The sequence below is a fragment of the Heptranchias perlo genome, chromosome 21 (genome assembly GCF_035084215.1).
Source record: "Heptranchias perlo isolate sHepPer1 chromosome 21, sHepPer1.hap1, whole genome shotgun sequence".
NCBI classification, from domain to species: Eukaryota; Metazoa; Chordata; class Chondrichthyes; order Hexanchiformes; family Hexanchidae; genus Heptranchias; species Heptranchias perlo.
In genome coordinates, this window is record NC_090345.1 from 9,077,386 (window position 1) to 9,103,386 (window position 26,001).

The 26,001-nt window shown below is 39.2% G+C and overlaps 1 protein-coding gene across 5 annotated transcripts in view; it reads right to left on the reverse strand.

Moving 5' to 3' along the window:
• Nucleotides 1-26,001, reverse strand: part of LOC137339956 (metal transporter CNNM2-like) — a 190,561-nt gene that overhangs the window by 37,179 nt on the left and 127,381 nt on the right. For all 5 annotated transcript variants that reach the window (XM_068002062.1, XM_068002061.1, XM_068002064.1 and 2 more), the window contains 2 exons: nt 9,016-9,159; nt 1,483-1,620 (listed from right to left, as the gene is read on the reverse strand). In XM_068002062.1, the coding sequence (XP_067858163.1) occupies nt 1,483-1,620; nt 9,016-9,159 (282 nt within the window). The remainder of the gene's footprint in view (nt 1-1,482; nt 1,621-9,015; nt 9,160-26,001) is intronic.

Sequence of the window (26,001 nt, forward strand, 5' to 3'; positions counted from 1 at the left end):
TTATATGTACCTGTGTAAGTGGTGTTCCAAGTTTCAGAAAGTAAATAAGGTGGTTTTAAAAAAAAAATTCTCAGGATGTGGGCCTCGCGGGCAAGGCCGGCATTATTACCCATTTCTAGCTGCCTTGAGGTGGTGGTGGGCTTTCTTCGTGAACCGCTGCAGTCCGTACAGTGAAGGTGTTCCCACAATGCTGTTAGGTAGGGAATTCAGTAGTTTGATACAATTGAATGGCTGGCTAGGTTACTTCAGAGGACAGTTAACAGTCAGCCATGATGCAGGACTGGAGACACACATAGGCCGGACTGGATAAGGACGGCAGGTCTCCTTCCTTAAAGGACATTAGTGAACCAGTTGGGTTTTGCTTCAAGGTCACTTTTACTGATGCCAGCTTTTTATTATATAAAAAAAAAACATTTTTATAACTGAATTCAAATTTTCAAACTGCCATGGTGGTAATTTTTTGAATTTAAGTTCTCTGGATTATCATGCATTGGATTCTTACGCACAACATCAGCTTCAACTGCTTCCCTAGAACTGACATATTATTTTTTGGATGGCTGTCAGAAATACAGCAAACACTGCAATTTGCTTTGTGCTATACCTTGGGTGGGAGCGTTTGCAATGATAGACTATAAATAGTAGTAATCTATTTTCCCAACGAAGATAATCCTCACCTTGATGAGGTACAAAAATTCGCGCCACAAACTGTGCATTTTAAATGGCAGCTGTAATGTACATTACAAGTCAGGGGAAAAGAACAATCCCAACTCCTAGGAACCAAGAACAAAGTCAGTTTTCAAATTAATCCTCAATATCCTAGGTACAGCATTTAATGGACAATCAAAATTTGTGAAAAATTGGCATCAAGCCTTGTTGTAACTGTTATTTACAAGTTCTATCACGTTGTCACTTTTGGATTGCAACAATAACAATTGCATTTGTAAAGTGCCTTTAACGTAAAGAACATCCCAAGGCTTGTCACAAACAGGTGTAAGGAACTTGAACTCTGAGCCAGGAAGGGGATGGTTAGGAGGTGTAGGTTGAAGAGATGGGTTTTAATAGGTTGTTAAAAGGAAAACAGGGAGGTGAATAAGTGGAGGTTTAGGGAGGAAACCGCAAAGTGTATGATCCAGGCAGCCAATGTCAAGAATGGAAGGGGAATGCACGAAAGCCCGGAGTCAGAGGGTGAGGCCAGTTAAAGATGAGGAAGAGAACTGAATGTGTTGGTGGGGGGGGGGGAAGGAGCCATTGCAGATCAACGAGAACAGTGTTGCTGTGCGAGTAGGAACAGAACAGCATCAGTATGGGAGAATTTTGCACACGGTGGAGTTTGCGGAGGGTGTAGGAAGAAGCGCTAGATTATTTGGGGTCAACACAATTGTTATTGAAGCAAGAGAGAGAAAAGAATTCATGATTAGAATGAATACCAGAATTACCAGTGTTCACTCCAATTTTTTTTTGCATTTGATGACATAAACTTGCCTGTTGCTAGGAAACGATGTGTTGCTAATAGTAGCTGCGGCGAAATCTTCACCTTCATCTCACTATCTGTTGGTTTGAAGGCTGAGAAATCCTGCTTCCTTTCACGGTGTGTAATTCTCTTTTTGGTTCGGTTATCAGCTACAGATATGGAAAAGATTTTGAAGAAGGGAAATGGATGGACATTAAAAACACTTCAATTAGAGCGAGATGATCAACAAATGAAGCAGGTTATAAAACACTCAACTAAAAAAGCTATTAGAACATGTGAACTTTTTCTTAAATTAACCTACTGAGCATAGCAGCACTGTGAATTTACACTAGTTATTAGCCAACCTACTTAATCTCTTTATGGCCTACTAACTAGCTGCCCTCAAATTGGATTGGGGCAAAAGTATTATATTGCAGCTTGAAGAAAGAAGCTGCAAAGATTGGGGGGGGCGGAAAAGAGACAGGGAAGAGAGGATCAAGTGGTCAAATGGCCGTTTCCCATTTTAAACCTTCTGTTCTTGGGTGTAAAGATACAACCTGTATCCAGGGATACATTACCCTTTTATACACTAGATGTCTACAGGACAATGTGGAGATAAGCATGCTACTGAAGTCTAATAACAAAATATAAATATTTCAAATGAAAAATAAAAAAGCACATTTGTGCACTTGTAAAATCTGCCAAAAATCTGAAAATTCCATCCCTGATTCCCCACAACAAATCACCATTCACTTTTATTTGCCTCTTAATCTACCATCAGTGTTGTATTGCATTCCCCACATAATTTAAGTTAAAAGTAAACTGGAGGATTAAAAGATTACTCTCCTTGTAGGGTCTGCTTCACTCTTCAAATGGTATGAATCCGCTACACGCCACCATATTCCAGATTTTTTTCCCCCTGATTGGCCTGGGTTTTTGTCTGTTTTTGCACCTCTCCCAGGAGATTTCATGGCTTTTGGGTGAGGTGGGGAGTGTATATATTGTATTGCAGAAGGCATTGCTGTTGTGTAAGACAGGCCGGATGGACCAGAACGTCTTCTCCTGTTCGTACATTCATATAAAAGTAAAGCCTAACTGGACTGGTTTTGGTTAAACACCACAGACATAATGGCCCAGATTTTCTTTGGGACTTGCACCATTGTAATGGTGCACCTACATCACAGGGACGGAAAGCACAAAAAAAAGGAAATTACGAAATTAAGTGACTTACACCATTAATGGCGCCACTCTATTTTCCTGGGGCATTTGAGCCACTCTGTCGTTACCCTCGCTGAAAACATTTAGAATGTAATTATTATAGCTCTGTCTCCATCAATGGCAATCATGATTATCTGCATTTAAGCCAGTTTTCACGTTGCAGGCATTTAAGATTTAAAATTAATGTCGCCAGTGACCTGCCAGTAGCGTGATTTATTGCTCCAAACGGAAAAATCAAACTGTATTCCCTGGAGTTATTGAGCCATTACTCGAAAGTTTGTTGCTATAAATTTTGAGATAACTATCCTGGGAACGTTTCATTTGCCTCAAACCACCAAGGAGCCAAGGCAGTTTTTACTCATTCGTTGATTTAGTCACTTTTTTAGTTTATTTAGCAGAGTCAATTATATTTCTTAATCTTTCTGTCATGGGCTCGTGAGTATTTTTAGCAGGACCGTAGAGTTCAATGCAAAGCTCGATTGTAGATTAAAGTTTATTTAAAATTTTACACTTCCACTTATTCAAACCCTCCCATGGCTCCGTATAGTGAACGTATCATCACTTCAGCTCTTAGATACGCTAAGTGCCTGATTCGCTGCTATGCTCAATGCAGCGTATTCTAATTAGAAAATCAGTAAAATTCAGAGCAAGTTAGCAACAGCGAGATCTGTGCGTTCGACACCATGATTTACGCTGTACGACGCCGATCTTGCCATTGCAGCAAAATCTGGGCCAACGTCATGACATTGCAGAGAGGTAGCACCGCATTAACTTCTCCTACTCCAGCATCCCATAAAATCTCAGAACCTGTACTATTTGGCCTTAAGCCAAACTGAAACTAACTAATTAATAATACCTCCAACACCAAAAAAACGTAGGCCATTGTACAGACTGAGGGGATAATTGGGTGAGCTTGTCATGTGTGAAGAATTCATATCATCTGAAGAATGAAGACCCTATAAAGGTGAGCAATCTAATTTTTCTTCTGTTAATCACCAATACACACCATTATAGTAGTTCCATTCAGGTGGGTGGAGGCTCCTGCAGAGCATCAATAGCACTAGATTACTCTATGTGACAGCCTTGCAGATACCATCAATCAGAACTTGATTAAGGGATACCCTAAAAGAAGCCTTGAAATGGATGATAATCTGCTCCCTGGGCTTCTTTCCTGCAAGATGTTAGCTGTGCACAAGGTGCTGAACCATCCACTTAGCAGGTCTTTGAGCTGCTGGGAAAATATCTACATGGTGCAAAGGGGATGCTCCACTTCTGACTGACAATGGCAGCGAATAAAATGATGCAACAACAATGTCTTAGCTCGAATGAAACAGGGAAGCAAATTTTGGTTGGGAATTTGTATGAGTTTTAAGGATCACCCAGTCAGAATGTCAAATTAAAAATAAAGACATGCAGTTCACTAACAGTGAGCTTGGCTCGTTTAGCTGAAACCTTCCACAAGTCAGAAAGTTGTGGGTTCAAGACCCACAAATTAGGCTAAGACCTATCAGCTCAATACTGAAGTAATGCTGCAATGGCTGTCCTTTGGGTGAGATACTAAACTGAGGTCCCCATCAGTCTGTTTCTGTGATTTAGGTGGATATTAAAAGATCCCGTGGCACTTTTTGATGAAGAACAAAAAGTCCACCCAGTGCTCTGATGAAGGTTCCTCCCTCATCAGTACCACCAAACAGATTAATAGGCAATTTTATCTCTCTGCTATTTGTGGAATCTTCTTGTGTGCAAAATGGTTGCCACATATACCAACATAACTGCAAACCAGTCCAGAGGCAGAAAGACTGTGTTGCCACAAGACCAATTGCTTGGCACTAACTTAGTTGTCTTAAGATCAAGACAACTCAATAACTACCTCAACAGTTTGAAAAAAATAATTTCCCTGAAACATACTAAATTAATTTTATCAGCATCGGGATAATATAGTACATAGATCCTCTGTATCCAGTCATATTTAAAATGTGTATATACTTTCAATGTCCTTTGGGTTTAAATCTTTGGTGTTGAGGAGATCTATGTTCTTCGCGATCTTGTGGTGAGCTTAATTCAGACCTTATGTGAAGTGGAACGTCAGTATTTTTCAGCTAGTGACATCCCAGTTTCTTCAACTAGCTTTGATAGAGCCCCAAACTTTTCTTTAGTTACAGCCTTGTCTATCGAGTTATCAGAGACATTGCTCAGTACAGATAGGCTTTCCTGATGATTCACAAGTGGCCACATAGATGGATAAGAAAATACTTTAGGTGACCGATAAATTTTGCTCCCCTTTTGATCAATACACCTTCTCCAAATTAAGTCACAGTTCTTTCAAATTATGATTTCAGTGGCTTAACAATCGCAACTTATTCCTGTAATCACGAACCAAAACTGGATCTCCAATTTTCAGAGAATGTGTTCTTTTTCCTGCTGATGTGGCCCGTCTGTCTTCAAATATCATCACCAAAGATAGGTCTAATTAACCTAACCAGGTACAACTGTGCTGCTGTCTACCCGATAATTTAGGAATGTGCATTTAGAAGTGCTATGCGGCGTAGTTCAATGTGATTAATAGAAAAGAGGATTTCTTCTGGATCACCGTACCTGACTCGGATTTCATTGACTTCATCACCTATTTGAAAGTTCTAACAAAATGTTCCACTTCTCAATTTGAACTGAGTTGATAAGGTGAAGATAAGATGTGTCGTATTCCACCATATCATAAATCCTGCATATTCTTGGGATGCAAACTGAGGTCATAGTGTAAACTCAGTTTTGTGGTAAACTGCGAGATGAACAACACAATACTCAATGTTTTAATCGTAGCACTGGTGGTTATGGATAAGGCAAGAGCGACATCAGATCACTTAGATCTAGCATCCACCGTAGGAAAAAAATTTTAAACTGATGGCCAAATCAATACTGACCAGATGCCCAGGTTGTGAGGGCTAAATAGAGTGATTAATAGGACTTGTAACAGGCGAGATTGATTGTCCATCTTGTCAAAGCAATCTCATACTGTCTGGTCAACATCAGAATTCAAACTTGGCCTCCGAACACGTATTACGGAAAGGCTTTCATGCAATAATATGAATAATTGGCCCTATTACTGAACTGGAACACTTCACAGAGAAGGCCTTTTCTACAGTTAATTCATCCTTCAACATAGTTTCATTTCCACCATTAGACCATTCTCTTCTGGACAGTCTCTTAGTGGAAAATGTAAAATTTGTATCCAAAATTTGTCTGAATGTAGCTTGAAGAATTTTACTTAATGATACTGGAAGCTGTTGTAACTTAATGGTGTTCAAATGTTCAAAACAGTAACCTCACTTGCCAAAAAGTAGCAACCTCCATGATAGCATTACTACTTCTGAGATTTTATACCCTTTAATGGTAGCCAAGACAAACCATTAGTACTATCACCTGCAGCATCAACAGATCTCACATAGTGAAGAGGTTTGCATGAAGGAACACTTTGATCTCAAGTTTTATGCCATAATCATCTAAAAAAAAACTGAATAATAGTTTCCAAAGTTCTGCTGATTTGTCAATCAAATTATTCAGTTTAAATCCTACATGTATCTTTGAGAATTTTTATCCACAGCGACTTGGAATGTAGCGGGGCTTGACATAACACCAAAAGGTAAATGAATACACTACTATAAAGCTTTGAATATTGATGATGACATAGTGATCCAAAGTTTGTGCAATACTTGCTGATAAGCCCGGGGAAGATCTTAAAAATATTTCTGTCCTCCACTTAACTGAGCAAATAGCTCTTCAGGCTTCAGCACTGGATATTGAGGGACTTTTATATCCTGATTAATGGTTAGTCACAATAAATTTCAAAACTTCTATTAGTTTTATCACTGGAACCATGTGTGTGCCCCACTCTGAGTACTCTATGTTCTCAATAACCCCAAGCCCTTCTAGTCCTTTCGGCTCATCAGAATTATTTTTAAAGCATATATTACAGATCTTGGTTTAAAGAATTTTAGCATTGCATCCTTCTTTATTTTTAACTTTTCAATCCTTGAGTCCTTTTCCAGCTCTTGATCTTTCGGCCAACATAACTTTTTAGAAGATATCCAATTTCATCCAATTAAATTATACAAAAGCCAGGATCTGATCTTCACATCAGATACATGACATTTTCTAACAAAAGGCACCAACTGTCCTTTATAATGACATGAAATTAGTCATATTCTAACGTTTTGGAGCTGGGGCCAGATACATGTGTCAAAACCAGTGAATGGACATTTATGATTATGGAATAAGCAAGCCCCTATTAACAAAAAAGCAAGACCACCCATCCTCCTCACCCCTCCCTCAAAACCTGATTCTACTTGTTCTTTATCTTCCTACTCCTGTTTTTTCTGGTCTGTCTCTCTTCTCTCTCCCACCCCACCCCCGCCGCACCGTGTTCAGGGTGTGCGCATGCCTCTCTCCCTCTTTCTTCTGTTCCCTCCTCCCCTTTTTGGTCGCTGTATATCTTTAGAGGATATTATCTTCAAGATTATAATCCCCACTGCAAAAGACATTTCTCTCTGAACATGGTAGTGTAAGAGACCTGGCTGGAGCTCTAATGAAGCTCAAGGAACAGGAAGAATGTTTCAACTCTTTTAAACTGTCAAGCCTTGAGGAATGGAATAGGCTATGCCGACTGGTAGATTTTAAGCAGCTTGAAGGTGCTGGAGCCAGCTTTATACACAAGTGCAAAGAAGAGGAGAAATGACAACAGCTTCACAGGCTGGATCAAGAAAAGCTAACAGGCCACATTTGGCCTATTGATTGTCTCTTGGGCATCACTGTCCTATAGTGTAACTTTCAATTTCTTACAAAAAGCATCTCTTGTAAAATGGATAATGGAATGCCTGTTTCTCATCCCATTTCCAAATTTTAATTCCCAATTATCAATAGCATAAGAATTTCAGGTTTCGCTTCTGATTTCAGAGTACAAATTGACCACTCCTTTCTCCTAGTAGATGTAGTTTCACAACTGGAGTCAGAAACTTTCCTTTCCTTACTGCTAATCTTGAGCAATGTGTTTTTTTTTACTGCTATTAATTTTCCACTTAAATTACATTTTTTTTTCTATCTGTTTTACACGTGAATCCTCATTCTTTAAGAATTCCTTTATCCAGGTTTCACGTTTCCAGTTAAACCGGAACACTTTCTATGCTCAATCGCATTACACTGATCGCATCCATCATTATTCATTTTCCCATTTTGTGGTTCTGGTCTCATTTTATTCGCTGTTGGAACACATTCACTCATTTATCTACAGTCTCCGTATTCAAGGCAACGTCAAATTCTTTTGATTCAATGTTTAATCAGCTTCTACTGGAAATTTTTTCCCAAACTGCATATGAAGAGCCCAAGTACAAATTTGTCATCCAAAAATGCACCAAATTGTCAGTTTTTGGATAGTATCTTGAATTCATTCAAAAACTGATTAAAAGATTCATCCTCTTCCCAATTCCTCTGGTGGAATTTGAAACATTCAGCACTAACTAGAGGTTTTGGGGTTAAGGTGGTTCCTCATCAAATTTCCCACTTTATCAAGTATTTTTCCCGATTAGTTTAATCTGAATGACTAAGTTTCTCATTAAAATTATAAATTGGACTTTCACAATTTCTAGACTTCCCAATTGGTTAACTCACATCAGCAACACTAAAGAAACAAAACCTGCCTCCATGGGAGACTAAATACAAAGCTTTAATAGCTCCCCAGTGAAATCAGGCCCCAATTAAAGCAAACACCCTTTTAACCCATTATTACACAGGTCAGTACCAGCTGACCTGCCAAACAGCTACACAGTTGAAATCGTCAAAGTTCCAAACATTTTGCCTCAGCTCCCTTGAGCTCCTTTTGTTTTCTTCTGGTTTTATGGCTCTTTTTTACGTGGATGCCTGGAGATCATGTGATTGGTCTAAAGCAGCACAGTTGCACAGGTCCAGGGTTTACAGAACATGAGAGTAGGAGATAGCTTGTTGCACTACCTATGAGTTTTGTGCGCATGTTAATCACACATTGTCCCAAAACCAACCAAGCTAGGCTTTCCTTCTATGGTGTGTATAGGATACTTAAATGGAGAGTGAACCCTTCTTTTCTCCTTTTGCAGCGCTATAATTTTCCATGAAGTACAAGGGCAGAGTCGTGCAACATCTACAGTGGTTTAACTATAAAATTTCAAAATGTTTGTGGCAATGGAACTAGTTGCACACTGTATATTTCATTTACCCTCAAGTCCTTCTCCTTAAAAGGAAACATGGAACTAGATTCAATTATTATTCCACACAAATTTTTGCAAGATCCTGTATAGCACATGTATTATGCTGTGAACACTCACTATATAAATCGGTTTCATCCAAGATTTCTGATTTGATAATTTCTTCAATTACATCCTCTAGTGTGACGATACCTAGCACCTCGTAAAATGGATCCCCCTCTCCTTCATTGTTCACTCTCTGTACTATTGCCAGATGGGATTTACCTACAGAGGGTGGAGGGAAGAGAGAAAAATTAATGTAAACCAAGGTGATTTTTGAAGGCATGATAAAAAGTGAAGCACAGTATATGCATACCTGAAGGACTATGTTTACTCATATGTACATACCGAAACATGTTCTTGTACAAATTCACCAAACTGCAGCCCAATCTATTAACAGAACTCATCTGTAAAACTTATCTGAATATGAACAAGATGGGCATCGGACATGGAGAAATTAGATTTGAAATATAGCAACATTGCATAAAAACTTGATCAAGGAAAATTAAGCAACAGACGTTAAATTCAAACCATTTTCTTTGAATAATTACTGTATTCTTGAAGGCAAGATAAATAGTGAAGCATAGCATATGCATACCTGAAGGACTAATCATCCATATATACAGATACAAACATGCTCTTGTACAAATTCACCAAACTGCAGCCCAATTCATTGACAGGATATTGGGCAGGAGGTAAATCCTGAAGTGGTTAAAAGCAAGATGAAAGATATTATGATAAATGAAAGGAAAATATTTGAGCTTGTTTAGTTTAACTAATTTCTCAAAGGGCCAGGATACATCCAAGAATCCTGAGGGAAATGGGGGAAGAAATAGTGGAGGCCCTAGAAATTACATTTCAGAGTTCTATTGATGGATGTGTGCTGTAGGATTGGAGAGTGGCCAATATAATACCCATTTTCAAAAACAGGTAACTTGGGTAATTAGTTTAACATGTCGTAGGGAACATTTTGGAATATTTAATTGAAGGTGAAATTACTAAATAGTTAGATGAAGAGAAAATTAGAAGTAGCCAATATGGATTAAGAAAGGAATATTATGCTCGACAAACCTGATTGTATTTTCCTCCTTCCACCATAAAACTATGAATGTGGTACACATAGACTTTGAGAAAGCCTTTGATCAGATACCATACATGAGATGGTTGGAGAAGATAAAATGGTGTGGAATTAGAGGAAGGGTAGCAAATTGGATTAAAACTGATTAGAAAGGAGGAAACAGTAGGATATAAGGGCAGTTTCTCAGAGAAGTTGGAAGCAGTATCCCACAGGGTTCTGTTCTGGGACCACTTCTGTTCACTGTGTATATCAATGATTTGGATTTAGGGCTGAGTTGTGTCCAAATCTGCAGATGATACAAAAATAGGAGGCATACCAAATATTCTGAGGACCAAAGGAAGCTGCAAGGGAACGTTGATAAGATGGTGGAATAGACTAAAAAGTGGCAGATGGAATTCAATGTCATTAAATGTGAGGTGGTGCATTTTGGTTAAAAAAAAATATTATATGTTGAACGCAGGGAGGCTGGGTGACGTGGAAGAGCAGAGGGATTTGGGGGTTCAGCTTTACATTAAGAGCAGCACCTCAAATGGAAACGGCTATAAAAAGAATGAGAATACGTCTAAAATGAGGGAACAAAAAAAGATTAAATGCAAGATATTTAGGACAGAGACCAGGAGAATTTTTCTTTTTACATAGAGGGTTGTGAGGCTGTGGAATGCACTTACAGAATTAGTGACTGAAGTAGAAACCACGTCAACTTTTAAGAATAGGTTAGTTAGGTGGTTGAAGGAAGGGAGGATAAAAGAATATGGGAATAGGGTGGGTGCATAGAACATAAGAACTAGGAGCAGGAGTAGGCCAATCGGCCCCTCGAGCCTGCTCCGCCATTCAATAAGATCATGGCTGATCTGATCCTAACCTCAAATCTAAATTCATGTCCGATTTCCTGCCCTGTCCTGCATAGGACTAGGACTACTGCTCATCTGGAGGATAAACACTAACACGCGGACTGTTTGGGCTTGACAGCATGTTTCCGTGTTGTGCTTTTTATATAATTTGATGTAATATTCATTTTGGCTAACTGAACTGAAACCATTTCCCCACCATTAGTGGAATAAATTACCAGGATTAAATATCTCTGTTTATAGGCCAATTCAGACTGCTAACATTTCATGCACATTTGGTGTTCTGTTGATGTGTTTCATGCCTTCTTTTATTTTAACAATCTAACAAATTACAAGTCAGTGTGAATTGCTACAATTCAGTAAATGTTTAATTTCAAGTTTGTTTGAAAAATTGTGCAATTAGAAAAAAAGAGCTCCTGAAAATTCCCGGTAAATTTCACGGCATGGTGATTATTCACTTATGAAAGGATCAGGTACAATACTTTAAAATTCTGGTTTCCATTAATGATGATAATTTTATAACCTATATAGATGAAATACTTTGAGATATACATTGCCTGAGAAAATGAAACATTTGTAATCCAGAGTAAAAAGTACAACATAATGTGCCAATGGCACTATATCTTAACCATTTTCAAAGAGGAAAAATCACCACAAAACAAATGTTTTTGAGGCTTAGTACTGCTAATGGTCACTCTGGAAAGCAGCATCACCACCTGTCAATTGCAAATGCTGCTTCTGCCAACAAACAAGTGATGTTGGCATGCTAACCTCACCACAACTTTCATGACAACTTATCAGAGGGCAACAGCTGTACAGAAATAAAAGTTTGATAGAAAGTACAACAAAATTGCTATTGATCAAGCATTCACAGCCTTTTGGGGGAGCGAGTTCCAGACTGCAACTACTCTCTGAAAAAACTTGAGCACAATCTAAGCTGGCACTCCAGTTCAGTGCTGACGGAATGTTGCAATGTGGGGGGAGCAGTCTTTCAGATGAGATGTTAAACCAAGACCTCACCCGTTTGCTGGCTGTGTCCAAGCCAACATTCTCCCCCTCAACCAACACCATGAAAAACACATTATCTGGTTGTTTATTTATTTGCTGTTTGAGAGACCTTACTGTACATAAATTAAGCAGTCTTTACCTACTTAACAGAGCAGATTTAAAACCATAGCATGAATTCCTTAGATATCATTTCAAAAGATCTAACGGATAAGTGATACATAACAAGATATGAATAATATACATTATTTTGAGGCAGCTGGACAGGTTTCATCTAACAGTCAACAGAAAAATATTTGTGTCTGTACAGAATCAAACTCCCTCAGCAATTGCCCATAAATCAATTATTGAAATAAATGATTTAAGCTTAGCATCAAATGTTACCATCTGCTCCTTTTATTACTACCAATGAAAATTATGTGTCCACCTATTGCTTCCAGATCCCTTTTCATATTTCCCTGTGCTAATTCAATTCCATTCAATCTATACGTATTGTTAAAATTCAAGCACTCTCCAGATTTTTTTTTGTACCAGCACAAAGGATATATTCCCCCACACTGCCTATAAATCGAAACTTGGCCCCAGACATGAAGCAATTTGAAAGGTAGCAACCCCCAAGTGAATAACCCTTTTACCAGTCTATAAACGATAATTTCACAGCTCTCCATCGGACGGAAAATAAATTCTGTCAGATTATATACCCTGGGTTACAACTATTAATCATTTATTAAGAAATTAAGTTAGCAGAAGCAAAAATAAAAACAACAGCAGGTAGATAAATCATGCTTTGTCACTTAGCCTGCAATATGTGCTATTCTGTCCATTTTCTGTAGTGTTTTGGGCCAATATCTATGATGCAATTTATATATAAAATTAGATATTTACAGAGAATTGCACCAGCTCCAGAAAGAACGTGCAGAAATTCAATGACGAATCCTCAATATAGGGCCACAGTAATATCCCTTCTTTGCTTTGAAGATCAAATGGGTATCTTACAATTAAATAAAGCTGTCAATCACACTTAGGTTTCAAAGGCACATGGAAACTACCTTGCAGGTTTTCTTAATATAATACACCTCTCAGAGAAAGTGATGGGCTTTCCGTGCCAGGGCTTCAAGGCACAGCTAAGGACCCCCAGTGGGAAAATTGCAAAAGCCAACAACAACTAATTAATGGCCCTTTGATCAATATTAACCGTTACTAATGCCTGGATAAATTTTGCATCAAACACTCATTATGCAATGCACCCATAAGAGGCAACTCACCTGCCTTTAAAATGACATCTGCACAAGACACCAAATGTGCATTTCATATACATACACACAAAAACAGGAAGGCTGCTTCCAGCAAGTTTAAAATGGTCACAAGCTGGCCAGCTATCAAAATTCCAAAGAAATAATGAAAAATATAGACTCTTTCATGATTTGAAGCAGACAGATCTCTAATTTGCATACTTACAACTCATATTTTCAAACGGTGTACAAAACTTCACAGCATTAAATTTAGTTAATGTAGACACAACATGGGTTCCAAGTGGTCACATAATTCATGAGCGAGGAAAGATGGTCATGTAACTATTTTCTGCAATTCCCCAAATATTCAAAACTCCAGCAGTGACTCATGAATTATTGTTAATAAATCCACTATATATTATTGACAATTAAATAATCTTTGTGGTTAAAGTTAAGTACAGATACACTTTCCATAAGAAACTGAATATAAAAATTGAGTCTGCTGTTCTAAAGAAATATATACAAATGAAAACCTGTTTCCAACATAAGAAATAAAATCTACAAGACACAGCACATTTAAATAAAATGGCATATTTTTGGCTCCCCAATGGCTCAGCTGACTATGGGAGCAAGTAGTCAAGCCATGAAAAGTCATAGGTTTAATTTTGGTCTGGGTCAAGTTGACTGATCTCAATTGAGTTGGCAGGAGGGTGTCCACAATTGGCTTCAGCACCTCAAGAGTGAGGGGCAGCTAAAACTATTATGCATCCTGTCGCGGATTTTTCCAACTACCCCTTCTGAAAGTGTGTGTATATGTGGATAATGTAATGACAGAATCAAGCTGAGCTATGATCACTGCCCCCCCCCCCACCAAAACAGGTTAGTTAGCTGAGCCATTGGGGCGTCAAAATGTGCCATTTTATTTAAATATGCTATGTCTGGTAGGTTTTATTTATGATGTTGTCTGGCCTCACACATGAAGAATGGCTACTTATGCAAAATACTGAAGGGTGCCACCCACTCATGGAACAAAACCCAGGAAGGGGATGATGTCCAGTAAGGAGGGGAGAGAAAAATGGCAGAAGGGCAAATGAAATGGCATGTGTGAGATTAGGACACAGAGTATACTACAGGACTTAAACAACTCATTTGCGACTTCAGTAAATGGGAGTTACATAGTCACTCAGTCATGCATGTTAAAGCTACAGTATGGCTGAATGAGAAGCAGATCACTTAAACTTGTATTTTACGTTTCAGGAACATGCAAAAAGAGTAATGCTTGTAATTTTCATCTCCAAGCATCATTTATCAATTATTTTTTATTCAAAGCATCATCACATAGAATTACATCGAATGTACAGACTAGAAACAGATCATTCAGCCCAACTGGTCTATGCCAGTGTTTTTGCTCCACACGAGCCTCCTCCCACCCCTCTTCATCTAACTATCAGTATAACCCTCTATTCCTTTCTCCCTCGTGTTTATCTAGCTTCCCCTTAAATACATCTATGCTATTCGCTTCAACTACTCCATGTGGTAGTGAGTTCCACATTCTAACCACACTCTGGTAAAGAAGTTTCTCCTGAATTCCCTATTGGATTTATTAGTGACTATCTTACATTTATGACCCGTAGTTTTTGTTTCCCCCTAAAGCGGAAATATCTTCTCTATATCTACCCTATCAAACCCTTTCATAATGTTAAAGACCTCTAGAAGGTCACCCCTCAGCCTTCTCGTCTACAGAAAAGAGCCTCAGCCTGTTCAATCTTTCCCGATGGGTATAACCTCTCAGTTCTGGCATCAGCCTGTTAATCTTTTTTGCACCTTCTCCAGTGCCTCTATATTCTTTTTGTAATATGGAGACCAGAACAGTGCACAGTACTCCAAGTGTGATCTAAACAAGGTTCTATACAAGTTTAACATAATTTTTCTGCTTTTCAATATTTTCCCTCTAGAAATGAACCCCAGGGCTTAGTTTGCTTTTTTAATGGCCTTATTAACTGTCAATTACACACCCATTCTACAAGTTAATTGATGTCTTTTGTACTTTGTCATAGTCCTCTTCAGTATTAAATATAACCCCCAATTTGGTGTCGTCTGCAAATTTGAAATTGTACTTCTGATTCCAGAGTCCAAATCCTATATGCAAATAGTGAACAGTAGTGGGTCCTAACACCGACTCTTGTGGAACAGCACTTCCCACCTTTTGCCAGTCTGAGTAACTACCCTTTATACCTAGTCTCCATTTTCTGTTTTGTAGCCAGCTTGCTATCCATTCTGCTACTTGTCCCCTGACTCCACATGCTCTGACCTTAGTCATGGGTTTACTATGCGGTACCTTATCAAAGGACTTTTGAAAATCCAAATATATTACATATCATATATTATGTATTTCTGTTACTTCTTCAAAGAATTCAATAAAGGTTGTACAAGCATGGCCGCCCCTTTTGAAATTCGTGCTGACTACTCTTACATTTTCGGTTTCTAGATGTTTTTCTTTAACATCTTTGAGTAAAGATTCCATTATCTTTCCTACCACCGATGTTAAGATAACTGGTCTATAGTTCCCTGGACTTATTCTATTTCCCTTTTTAAATATAGGAATCACATTAGCTGTCTGCCAGTCCTCTGGCACTATTCCCTTTTCTAATAATTTTTTATATATATATATATGTAAATAGAGATATGTAATGTCTCTTCCCTAACTTCTTTTAATATGCACAGATGCAATCCATCCAGACCAGGGGTTTTATCTTCTCTAAAGTTTGATTAGTTTATCAATTATCTCCCCCCTTTCTATCTTAAATGTCTTAATATCTTTTTTGATCTCCTCTTCTAATGTCATGTCCACGTTATTTGTCCCTGGTAAGCACTTAGGCAAAGTAATTATGCAATATATCTGCCATTTTGCTGTCATTACCTGTGCAACCCTTAGTGGCCCTATCCCTATCCTGATTTTTCTTGTGTTATTTATGTGTCTCTAGAACACTTTACTATTTCTTTTTATGTTTCTTGATAAGTTAATTTCAAAGTTCCTCTTTGCTTTCCTAATTGTTTCTATGACTTCTTTTCTAACATCTTCATATTCCCTTTTGTCATCCGCTCCTTTATTGTCTATGTATGTAGTGTATGCCTTTTTCTTTAGTTTGAATTTTACTCATCTCTTTATTCATCCATGGTCTTTCATTATTGGCTAGTTTGTTCTTGTTTTTTAGTGGAATATATTTCTCCTGAACTTTATTGATCACCTTTTTAAATATTTCCTACTGGTGTACTATTTCTTTGTCTGTCATTTTTTTTTTCCAGTTTAATTTCCCTAGTTCCATTCGCATTCTCATAAAATTAGCTTTTTTTCCAATCTATTACTTTGGTCTTTGTCTTACTTATGTCTTTCTCAATCTTTATCTTAAATCTGTTGTGGTCGCTATTGCCTAGATTTTCCCCTACACTTACGTCTCTTATCTGTGCTGGTTCATTTCCCATTACTAGATCCAGCAGTGATTCCTCTCTTGATGGGCTTCTTACATACTGGGTAAGAAAGAAGTCCTGAACACACTGTAAAAGTTCCATTCCCTTATCCCCTTTGCCTACCTTTTCTTGCCAGTCTATTTGGGGGTAGTTGAAATCTCCCATGATTATTATCCTATGTCTTTTACTCATTTCATAGATTTGCTTACACATTTCTTCTTCCACTTCCCTTCCACTATTTGGTGGTCTGCAGAATACCCCTATTCTCATCCTTTATCTCAATCCATGTGGATTCTGTTTCTATCTTAATGTTAGTTATGGACCTTTTTTTCTACTGCCATTATGTTATCTCTAATTAGTACAACTCCCACTCCCCTTCTCCCTTCTCTATCCTTTCTAAATAAGTTATATCCTGCAATATTTAATTGCCAGTCCTGTTCTTTATACAGCCATGTTTCAGTTATCCCTACAACATCTGGCTCCTCATTACAAATTACTGCCTTGTTTGGATGCACATTGCTGTACAGGCAATTTAATTTGTTTTTATTAATCATTCCACTCACTTTATTTTTAACAATCATTTTATACTTATGTTCTATAATTGTATCTGATCCCTGACCGTTTATGTTACCCTTATACTGTACCATGGCCTGACCTTTTCTCTCATCTCCTATTTCTTTTATCCTCAGTCTTGTTATTTTCACCAGATCCCTCCCCCCATTTTACTAGTCTGCATATTACAATAACAATGTCCCATTCATGTGCTACTTTTTTGTGACGACTTTTTTTGCCATTGCATTTATTAAGTAATACTGAAGATCTGTTTAGTGGTGAAGTCCCTGGAAAACCCTTTGTTTTCCATCTATTCAGAGGAGGCAGTGAAATAGCAATATGTCTGCAACATCTTAGGAACACAGGCATGCGAAAAGACTACTCAAGCTTATCTTTTGCAGGACCTGATCAATTTTAAATCATTTTCCTAACCTAAAGATCCATCCATTCCTTGTTGATAAGGAACTGATTCAATATTTGAGTGCTTCAATGGATTCATTTTTTACTGCAATAGGTGCCAGTTCATACCATAAATTGATGAATTAACTTTAAGGTCATTATTTGCACTAAGGCTAAAAGCTATGGCCTTTATTTAAAGGGACTGGATTACAAAGGGGAGGAAGTTATGCTTCAGTTGTATAGAGCCTTGGTCAGACCCCATCTGGAGTACTACGTTCAGTTTCGGCACTGCACCTCAGGAAGGATATACTGACCTTCAAAGGGGTGCAGCGCAGATTCACCAAAATGATACTGGAGCTTGGAGGGTTAAATTATGACGGCAGGTTGCATAAACTTGGCTTGTATACCCTCGAATATAGAAGATTGAGGGGTGATCTGATCAAGGTGTTTAAAATGTTAAAAGGGTTCAATAGGGTAGATACAGAAAAACTATTTCTTCTGGTGGGAGAATCAAGAACGAGGAGACACTATCTTTAAATTAGAGACAGGCCATTTAAAAGTGAAATCAGGAAGCACTTTTTCACACAATGGATAGTAGAAGTCTGGAATTCTCTCCTCCAAAAGACTGTGGATGCTGGGACAGTTGGAGTTTTCAAGACTGGGATGGATAGATTTTTGTTAGATAAGGATATCAAGGGATATGGAGCTATGGCGGGTAAATAGTGTTGAGTGACAGATCAGCCATGATCTAAATGAGTGGTGGAGCAGGCTCAAGAGGTTGAATGGCCTACTCCTGTTCCTATGTTCCTACATTTAAATCAAGGCTCTCAGTTTCTAATCATGTCCTATTGTTCTTCCATTTTGGTCTTAGTCAAAACATCTCTACCTACATCTCTTCGATTAACCATAATTTTGAAACTTGAGTGATACTCAATTTCCCTCCTCATACGACAGAGATTACATAGGGTGAATTAGGTGACTGAATTCCTAATTTAAAAAAATTAAGAACTTGTATTTATATAGAGCCTTTCACCTCCCTAGGATGTCCCAAAGTGTTTCACAGCCAATAAATTACTTTTGAAGTGCAATCACTTATGCAGGCAAACATGGCAGTCAATTTGCACACAAGATCCCAATGAGATAAATGACCTGTTAATCTGCTTTGGTGGTGTTGGTTGAGGGGTGAGTGTTGGCCAAGGCCTCCCTGTTCTTCCCTGAATAGTACCATTGGATCTTTTACACCCACCTGAGCAGGCAGACAGGACCTTGGTCAACCTCTCATCTAAAAGACAGCACCTCCGACAATGTAGCACTCCCTCAGTAAATCAATGAAGTATCAGCCTTGATTATGTACTCAAGTCCTGGAGTGAAGGTTACGGTTGAGCCAAGCTTACTAAAATATATTAAACTTGCATTTAAAACTTACAACAGTTCTTTCAAGTTTACTCAATATACAGTGTAAATGTATGCCATCACACTGGGACTTTTCCGGCGCTGTGTTTATATAATGAGAAATTTAGGTGTTTAATGTTTCCTGAAACAAAGAGCTGAAGACATACGAGATGCAGGCTTTAAATTTATGCAAATACATCTCAGACATGGTGATTTGGTTGCTATGCTGGCATTTGGGTACGACTGATGCTGTGAAGACATTGGACAGGTTATGGAAGACATGGGGCATGATTTTATCGGGGGGGGGGGGGGGGGTGCAGGTGGAAGGGTTTCCCGGACGTCCTTATGATTTTGATGCAAGGACAAGGTTTATTTATTTTTGACGGTTTCCTGCCCGACAGGCCAGCCTGATTGACAGACTGACCTCAGTCAGACGGGAGAGGAGGAAGGAGGAGGACATGAAATGGTAAGTGTTAGGTGGGGGGGAGGGGAGGGCGGTGGCGGTCATCGGTGGGGGTGGTGGTTGGAGATCGTGGTGGGGGGGGTTCCACAGGTAGGTTTGTTGAGCCTGGGGGAAGCACTCCTGCTCCTCCGGGCCCACAAGCTGTGCTATAAAAGGCACCTACCTGCAGTTTCAGGCCTTCTCGCCTCGTCTCACCTGGCATGAAGTAGAAGGCCGGCAATCCCGGCCCTTGGGGGTCATATACAAAAAATGGCTTTTACTGACTGACCCCCCCCCCACCTCCTAAGAGCGGATTGGTCGCCCGCCCCATAAAAACAGGAAGTTAGTGGGTTGGAGGCAGGTTTTAGATTTTTAAAACTTTTATAGCCCCCCGCCCCCAGCATTACACTGCTCTTGAAGCCACACAGAGTATTGCAAACATCAGAGCTTAGTTTTTAAAATATGCAGTCAAATTGAATACACATCAACAAATGAATCAATCATACATGCCAGTGAAAAGTTATTACCACTCTGTACCATAGTATTTCTTACCCCTCAAAATAATGCAAACCACATTGGGTTTTATTTGGGTAGTCCAAACCTGTATCATAAATCGACTAAGAGAGTACTGTTCACATCCCAGTCTTAACAAGCATTTACACTTGGGTTCGCCATTGGGATTGATAGGAGTAAAATACGCTGCAAGTAGAGGTGTCCAAGGGCTAAACTATAATGCTTTCTTACCAAGGAGGAAGATTGCAAAAAGCTACTTTTATGCTCCAAAAATAAAATAGCATTAAGTCTAAATATTGAGTAAAAATGTCTTTTTAAGATTATATATTATTTTTCATTGTTCAGGGCACCCCCAAAATTAAATTTTGCAATGTTAGGCTAACCCACAAATAACCACTATACATTGCCATCCATAGCCAAGAGCAGATTATGGACTTGAAATCGGTAACCATACAAAGTAAAAGGTTGCTTCAATCCATTTACTGGCATCAGGATAAATCTTAATAAATACCCGTTTTGATTAAATGATTATTAAACAATACAGTGCCTCTTAATTTCAGAAAGTCAGTCAATAACTATATCAGATATTTGGCAAAACTAAGTCTTCAATTTCAGCACTATAGATTGTAGCAGAAGGAACACCAGATGACTTGTACAGCACTTAAACTACAATACTCACACACTTTTTAAGCATTAATACAGCAGTTGCTGAAATAAGTCAACAGGACTAAAAATATATATTTTTAATCTAGTCTCGTGAACAAAATTTAAAAGAGGAAGGGTATTATATTGAAATGCTCTCAAATGTTAACAAAAACATATCTGTACACTTACCAGTGCAACACAACCACCTTCATTATGGAGTTTTATGCTTTAACAGCGCTATTGAAAGCCAATGCATTGTGCGGAGCTCCCCTTATAGAACATCATATAGTTCTGCTCCAAAGGCATCATGAATAGGAAGAATGGATTTGTGCAACACTATACTTTATCACTGGATTGAAACTTCACAATTTCATGCCAAGTAACTTCTACACATGTTGCAATTATCAGCCTCTCTCTATTCACCGGGATAATACATGACAACAAAGATACCAATAACCTTAGATATCAATCTATTATTTAAGATTGTGGCGAATTAGCAGAACACACAATGCCTTTTACAGCAATATTGTGCCATTTTATTATCATGTGGAGCTTCACAAATTAATGCTTAAAGCACAACATTCTACCCCTTAATTTTTTGGAACATAATTGTATTAGTGCATTTTCTAAAATTTGCTCTTTATCCTGACGTCTTAAGAATCCCAGACTCTGACCGAGAAGGACTGCAAAACCAAATAATTACTACATAGCCACATTCTCACAATAACAGGGTTAATGAAACATTTGTCTGCTTTTAATTTCATGCCTGGCCACCTTTATGTCACACCAAACATTGTAATGGTTTATTTTTCACAAGAGTGGAGATGCACACCCTGCATCAATAATGACATGAAAATTCTTGTGAAACTGCACTTAATGGCAGAAGGTATCTCTGCATAATGGTAGGACAGGTGCTTTCACCTGAGATTTCCCAACTGATGACCAGTTACGTTAGTGGAGATCTTGAGCATGACCAAGAAATTACCCGGGGTGGGAAGACTGAAGAAAAGGGGCAGGTAAGCAAAATCATCGACACATAATTTGCTGGAAAGTCAATCTAATATTCCATAGATAGCAAACATATTTCCTAAATGAGGATATTTTGTTATACTTTAGTATAGGACCTCCTAAACTTCTTAAATGCTGGAGAAAACCATGCTGAGTATCACGTGGAACCATTTTTATGCACTTCCTTAAACCTAACAAGGGAATGGCATCGGCAGAGACTTGGGAGCAGTTTCCCTCCAATTTCTCTCAATCAAGGTACAGTGAGAAAAGATTCCCTGTGTGCAGTGGGTAACAAAATTATTAATTCTTCATAAACAAACAATTTTGTTATACACACCAAAGAAAATCTCCTCCACAGCTGGTGGCATGAGATTGGAGGATACTGGGAAGAATATTTTTTTAATCTTTTACAAAAATCATTATAAAAGATGTGCTCAAATAAAGATGAAGCTTAAAATAGTATTTCTAATGAAGCTCCACTTTTGCAATGTACTGTGCTGCCCTCTTTGGTTTCCCACGAACACAAATGTCAAGATTCTGATGTCAGAAGCCAAACATATTAAATTAGCTCAGCAATACCGAATTTGTGACTAAAACCTATTCAATACACACATAAAAATTAAAGTTATCAAAAAAAAAGTTTAACATCTGGTTTCCCAGGAACATGACTGGCATTTAAAAATTCCTGCAGATACTGTATGGCTGAAGTTAAATAAATCTTTCCCATTCACAGCTTGTGATCATTTAGAAGGAATTTTCCAAAGCAACTTTAAAACCACAGAGGCTAATATTAGAGTTCAAATGAACTTTCCATTCCATTACAGTGATATTCTCACCAAAGTAGCTACTTCTTAATCTGATTGTTTAAGAACAAGTCATTTAAATGCAGATGGGCATATTTCAAATACCAGCCAGTCTGCACTGGTGGATCTAACTGAAGCAGACTAGTTAGACCTACACCAAATTTAGTTATCTATATAAGCAAAGTGCTAGACTTTTCTTTTTAAAAGTGATTTTCCCATAATCTAAATCAGAAGGTATTCAACATACATTTCTCGATGTTTAAGGAATGTCTAATAAAAAGAGTAGAGTAGATAAACTATAAATACAGCCTTAAGTTTCCATTCTTGTCTCAAGGACCCTTCCACATCCCCTACCAAACTGTAGTCTTTTGGAGAAGTAGTTTTATGGTTTTCAGCCAATATTCCCACAGACACTCTATCGAGCATCCTTTCCTGGTTTCCATATAAAGTCCTCTAGCGTCTGCTGTTGATAGCTAGCAACAAACTTACTGACCTTGCAGTGCACTAGAGGGAAAACAGTGTGTGCATTGGTAAATGGCGCTTGGGACTTCTATCCAGAGGCTTAAATCCACTCAACATTAAAGAAAATGTCAAGTTAATCAGCTGCATCTCAAAAGATAATCACAATTCCAACATATTTTAAAAACGTTATATGCACAATACTCCCTCAACCCCATTGTAAGTGAATTTTCATACCAGAGAGATCTCTGGATTTTTTTTGGGGGAGGGGGGGGCGGTGCGGGGAAAGAGTGGAGAAAGAGACGACGGTAGAACCCTCAACATAAAACCAATGAGGACGACTATTCTTTTACGGCATCACAAAATGCAATTGGTGCCAGACGATGGTGTAAACCCTAGGCGATTCCTCAGAGGAGCTCCCGGTCTCTGAGGATGCACTGTCACATCTTAGTGAGCGATGCGCCAGTGCAGATACTCATACCTCAGTGCATCCTAGTAGTCAGTTAGTTGGGTTGGCACGTGGTGAGTCACCACACACAAGTGTGCACGAGCAGACATTGGTGACAGGGGCAGCTGTGGAGAGTCCGCATCGGTGGACGCACTCCTGTCCAGCCTCTACTCAGCTGCACACTGATGCTGAACCCCGGGGGCCATCCTTTAAAAGAAGAATGATCGAGGGATAGCAGCACAGTTGCGAGGTACTGGAAGACGTGCCACGCACACTCTCTACAATAGCGGTGAGGATGGAGGAGTCCACCTCCAGCATTAGTGGACTGGTGACACAGGGAAGCGTGGAAATGTCTGCAATAGTGGCGCAGGTAAGTGCGGGAGTGTCTGCGGTGGAGAGAATGGCAGCCTCCATTGAGCTTCAAGCACGGCTCACAAATGAATCCCTTCAGGCCCTGACAACAGTCGTGCGGACTCAGGGCGAACTACATTCTGTGCCCAAAATAACATAACAGAAAATGTTTTCTCCTAAGATTATTTTAGCTAATGGTCCAATCCTGCGTCTTCAAGGGATCCTTCTTGTCTTCAAAAAGCAGCAGGGTAACTCTACCCAATTGGTATCAATGTTGCTTCTAGCACTAGTAACAAGACAGCATTAAAGCAACATTTGGGGCAGATCACTGCATAAAGTACCAAAGAACATAAAATTAATTTGCTCTCATCTTACTAATACAAGACAAAGAACAGGTACTTTTAAAAAAGATTGAGCATGGTCCATGAGTTTGACATTTGATTTCTGGTCCCAACAAGAAAGTAGTTTCAACATTCAACTGTATAAACTGCATTATAATTTGTGGAGCATCTGTAACAATGTATGTCACTAAAAATGTGCATGAGGCTGTTGTGGCGTTGTGGCTTTGTGGTGCACATCATTCCCCACCCCGCTCATATTCTGCCCTGCCAAGACTATTCCATCACATCATTCTTCACACCCACTTAAGGCTTATTGTCAACTTACACTTCACTTTCTGAGCACTTCCTCACCTCCCCATTTGTGAAGCCACCACTACCACTTACCCCAATCCTGATCCAATGTGATATATCTGTCTGATAGTCACCCTCTGATGCATCTCTTTCACGGTCAGCTCACCCAAAGAAATGCATTCACCGGCTGACCACTTCACCCTCACTCACTCACACGTCTGTACTTTCTCCCCTTGTAGGAGAGAGCAAGGACTGGAAGGGGGTCACAACAAATATTGGTTCTCACAGAGGCAGAAGAGCAGGCCTGGGAGATCAGCCGCACCATCGAGTGCCTGTCCCTCAGGGATGCCGAGACTGGCACCCCACAAACGACTGGTGACAGAACTTTAACATTCATCACACACAACATGAATTGATGATTGGCATGTTGAACACCTCAGTATGCTCATTGCAACATTACATCTGTGATGATTCTTAATATTGCCTTCTGTTCTCTTACAGGCCCTTCAACGACTGAAGTGACAGGAGAGGGCAATTCCTCAGACGAGCTCCCAGCCTCTGAGGGCGCACTGTCACATCTTAGTGAGCCATGCACCAGTGCAGATACTCACACCTCGGTGCGTCCTACTAGTTAGTTAGTTGGGTTGGCACCTGGTGAGTCACCACACACAAGTGAGCATGAGCAGACACTGGTGACAGGGGCAGCTGTGGAGAGTCCGCGTCGGTGGGCACACTCCTGTCCAGCCTCTACTCAGCTGGACGCAGAAGCTGAACCCCGGGGGCCATCCTTTAAAAGGAGAATGAGTGAAGGATAGCAGCACAGTTGCGAGGTACTGGAAGGCGTGCCACGCATGCTGTCCACAATAGCGGTGAGGATGGAGGAATCCACCTCCAGCACTAGTGGACTGATGACACAGGGAAGTGTGGAACTGTCTGCAATAGTGGCGCAGGTAAATGCGGGAGTGTCTGCGGTGGAGAGAATGGCAGCCTCCATTGAGCTTCAAGCACGGCTCACAAATGAATCCCTTCAGACCCCGACAACGGCCGTGCGGACTCAGGGCGAACTACATTCTGTGCCCAAAATAACATAACAGAAAATGTTTTCTCATAAGATTATTTTAACTAATGGTTCAATCCTGTGTCTTCATGGGATCCTTCTTGTCTTCAAAAAGCAGCAGGGTAACTCTACACCAGACCTGATTTTAGACTTCACTTGCCAAACAAATTTATTAAAACTGCAACAGAAGAAGCAAACTGTAGCAGGATAACATATTTTACAGTAGCTAAGCTTAGCCAACTCCTCATTGTTATGGAAATAATAAATGGTACATAACTTTATACACAATTTTATACACTCTTATTCTTTTTCTTTCCTATTTCTAACCAACTACGGAGGTATCTGGTAAGCTGACACTCTTAAGAAGTATGAAACAGATTCAGTTTTAAGACAACTCTTGCTTCACTGAAATTCCCAGGTAGACTCAATGGTTTGAAAAAAGCAATCTGGTAAATCTCTCTGAAACAGTAACTAGGGCCATGCAGAACTTAAGTAACTGTCTTAAGTTCAAACAGCTATATATATATATATATATATATATATATCTCAACAAATCACACAGCATGTTTGTATTTGAACTGAATAGCGTAGCTCCTCCCTCAAGTCACTACCTAACGACAACTGATTAATTGTCTCAACAATGTATCAAGTTAAGATGGGACATGATTTCTGTGAGTGAAGCTGGTTTTTAACCGCTGGTGTATTAATGCAGAATTGAAGAAACAAAGTTAAATC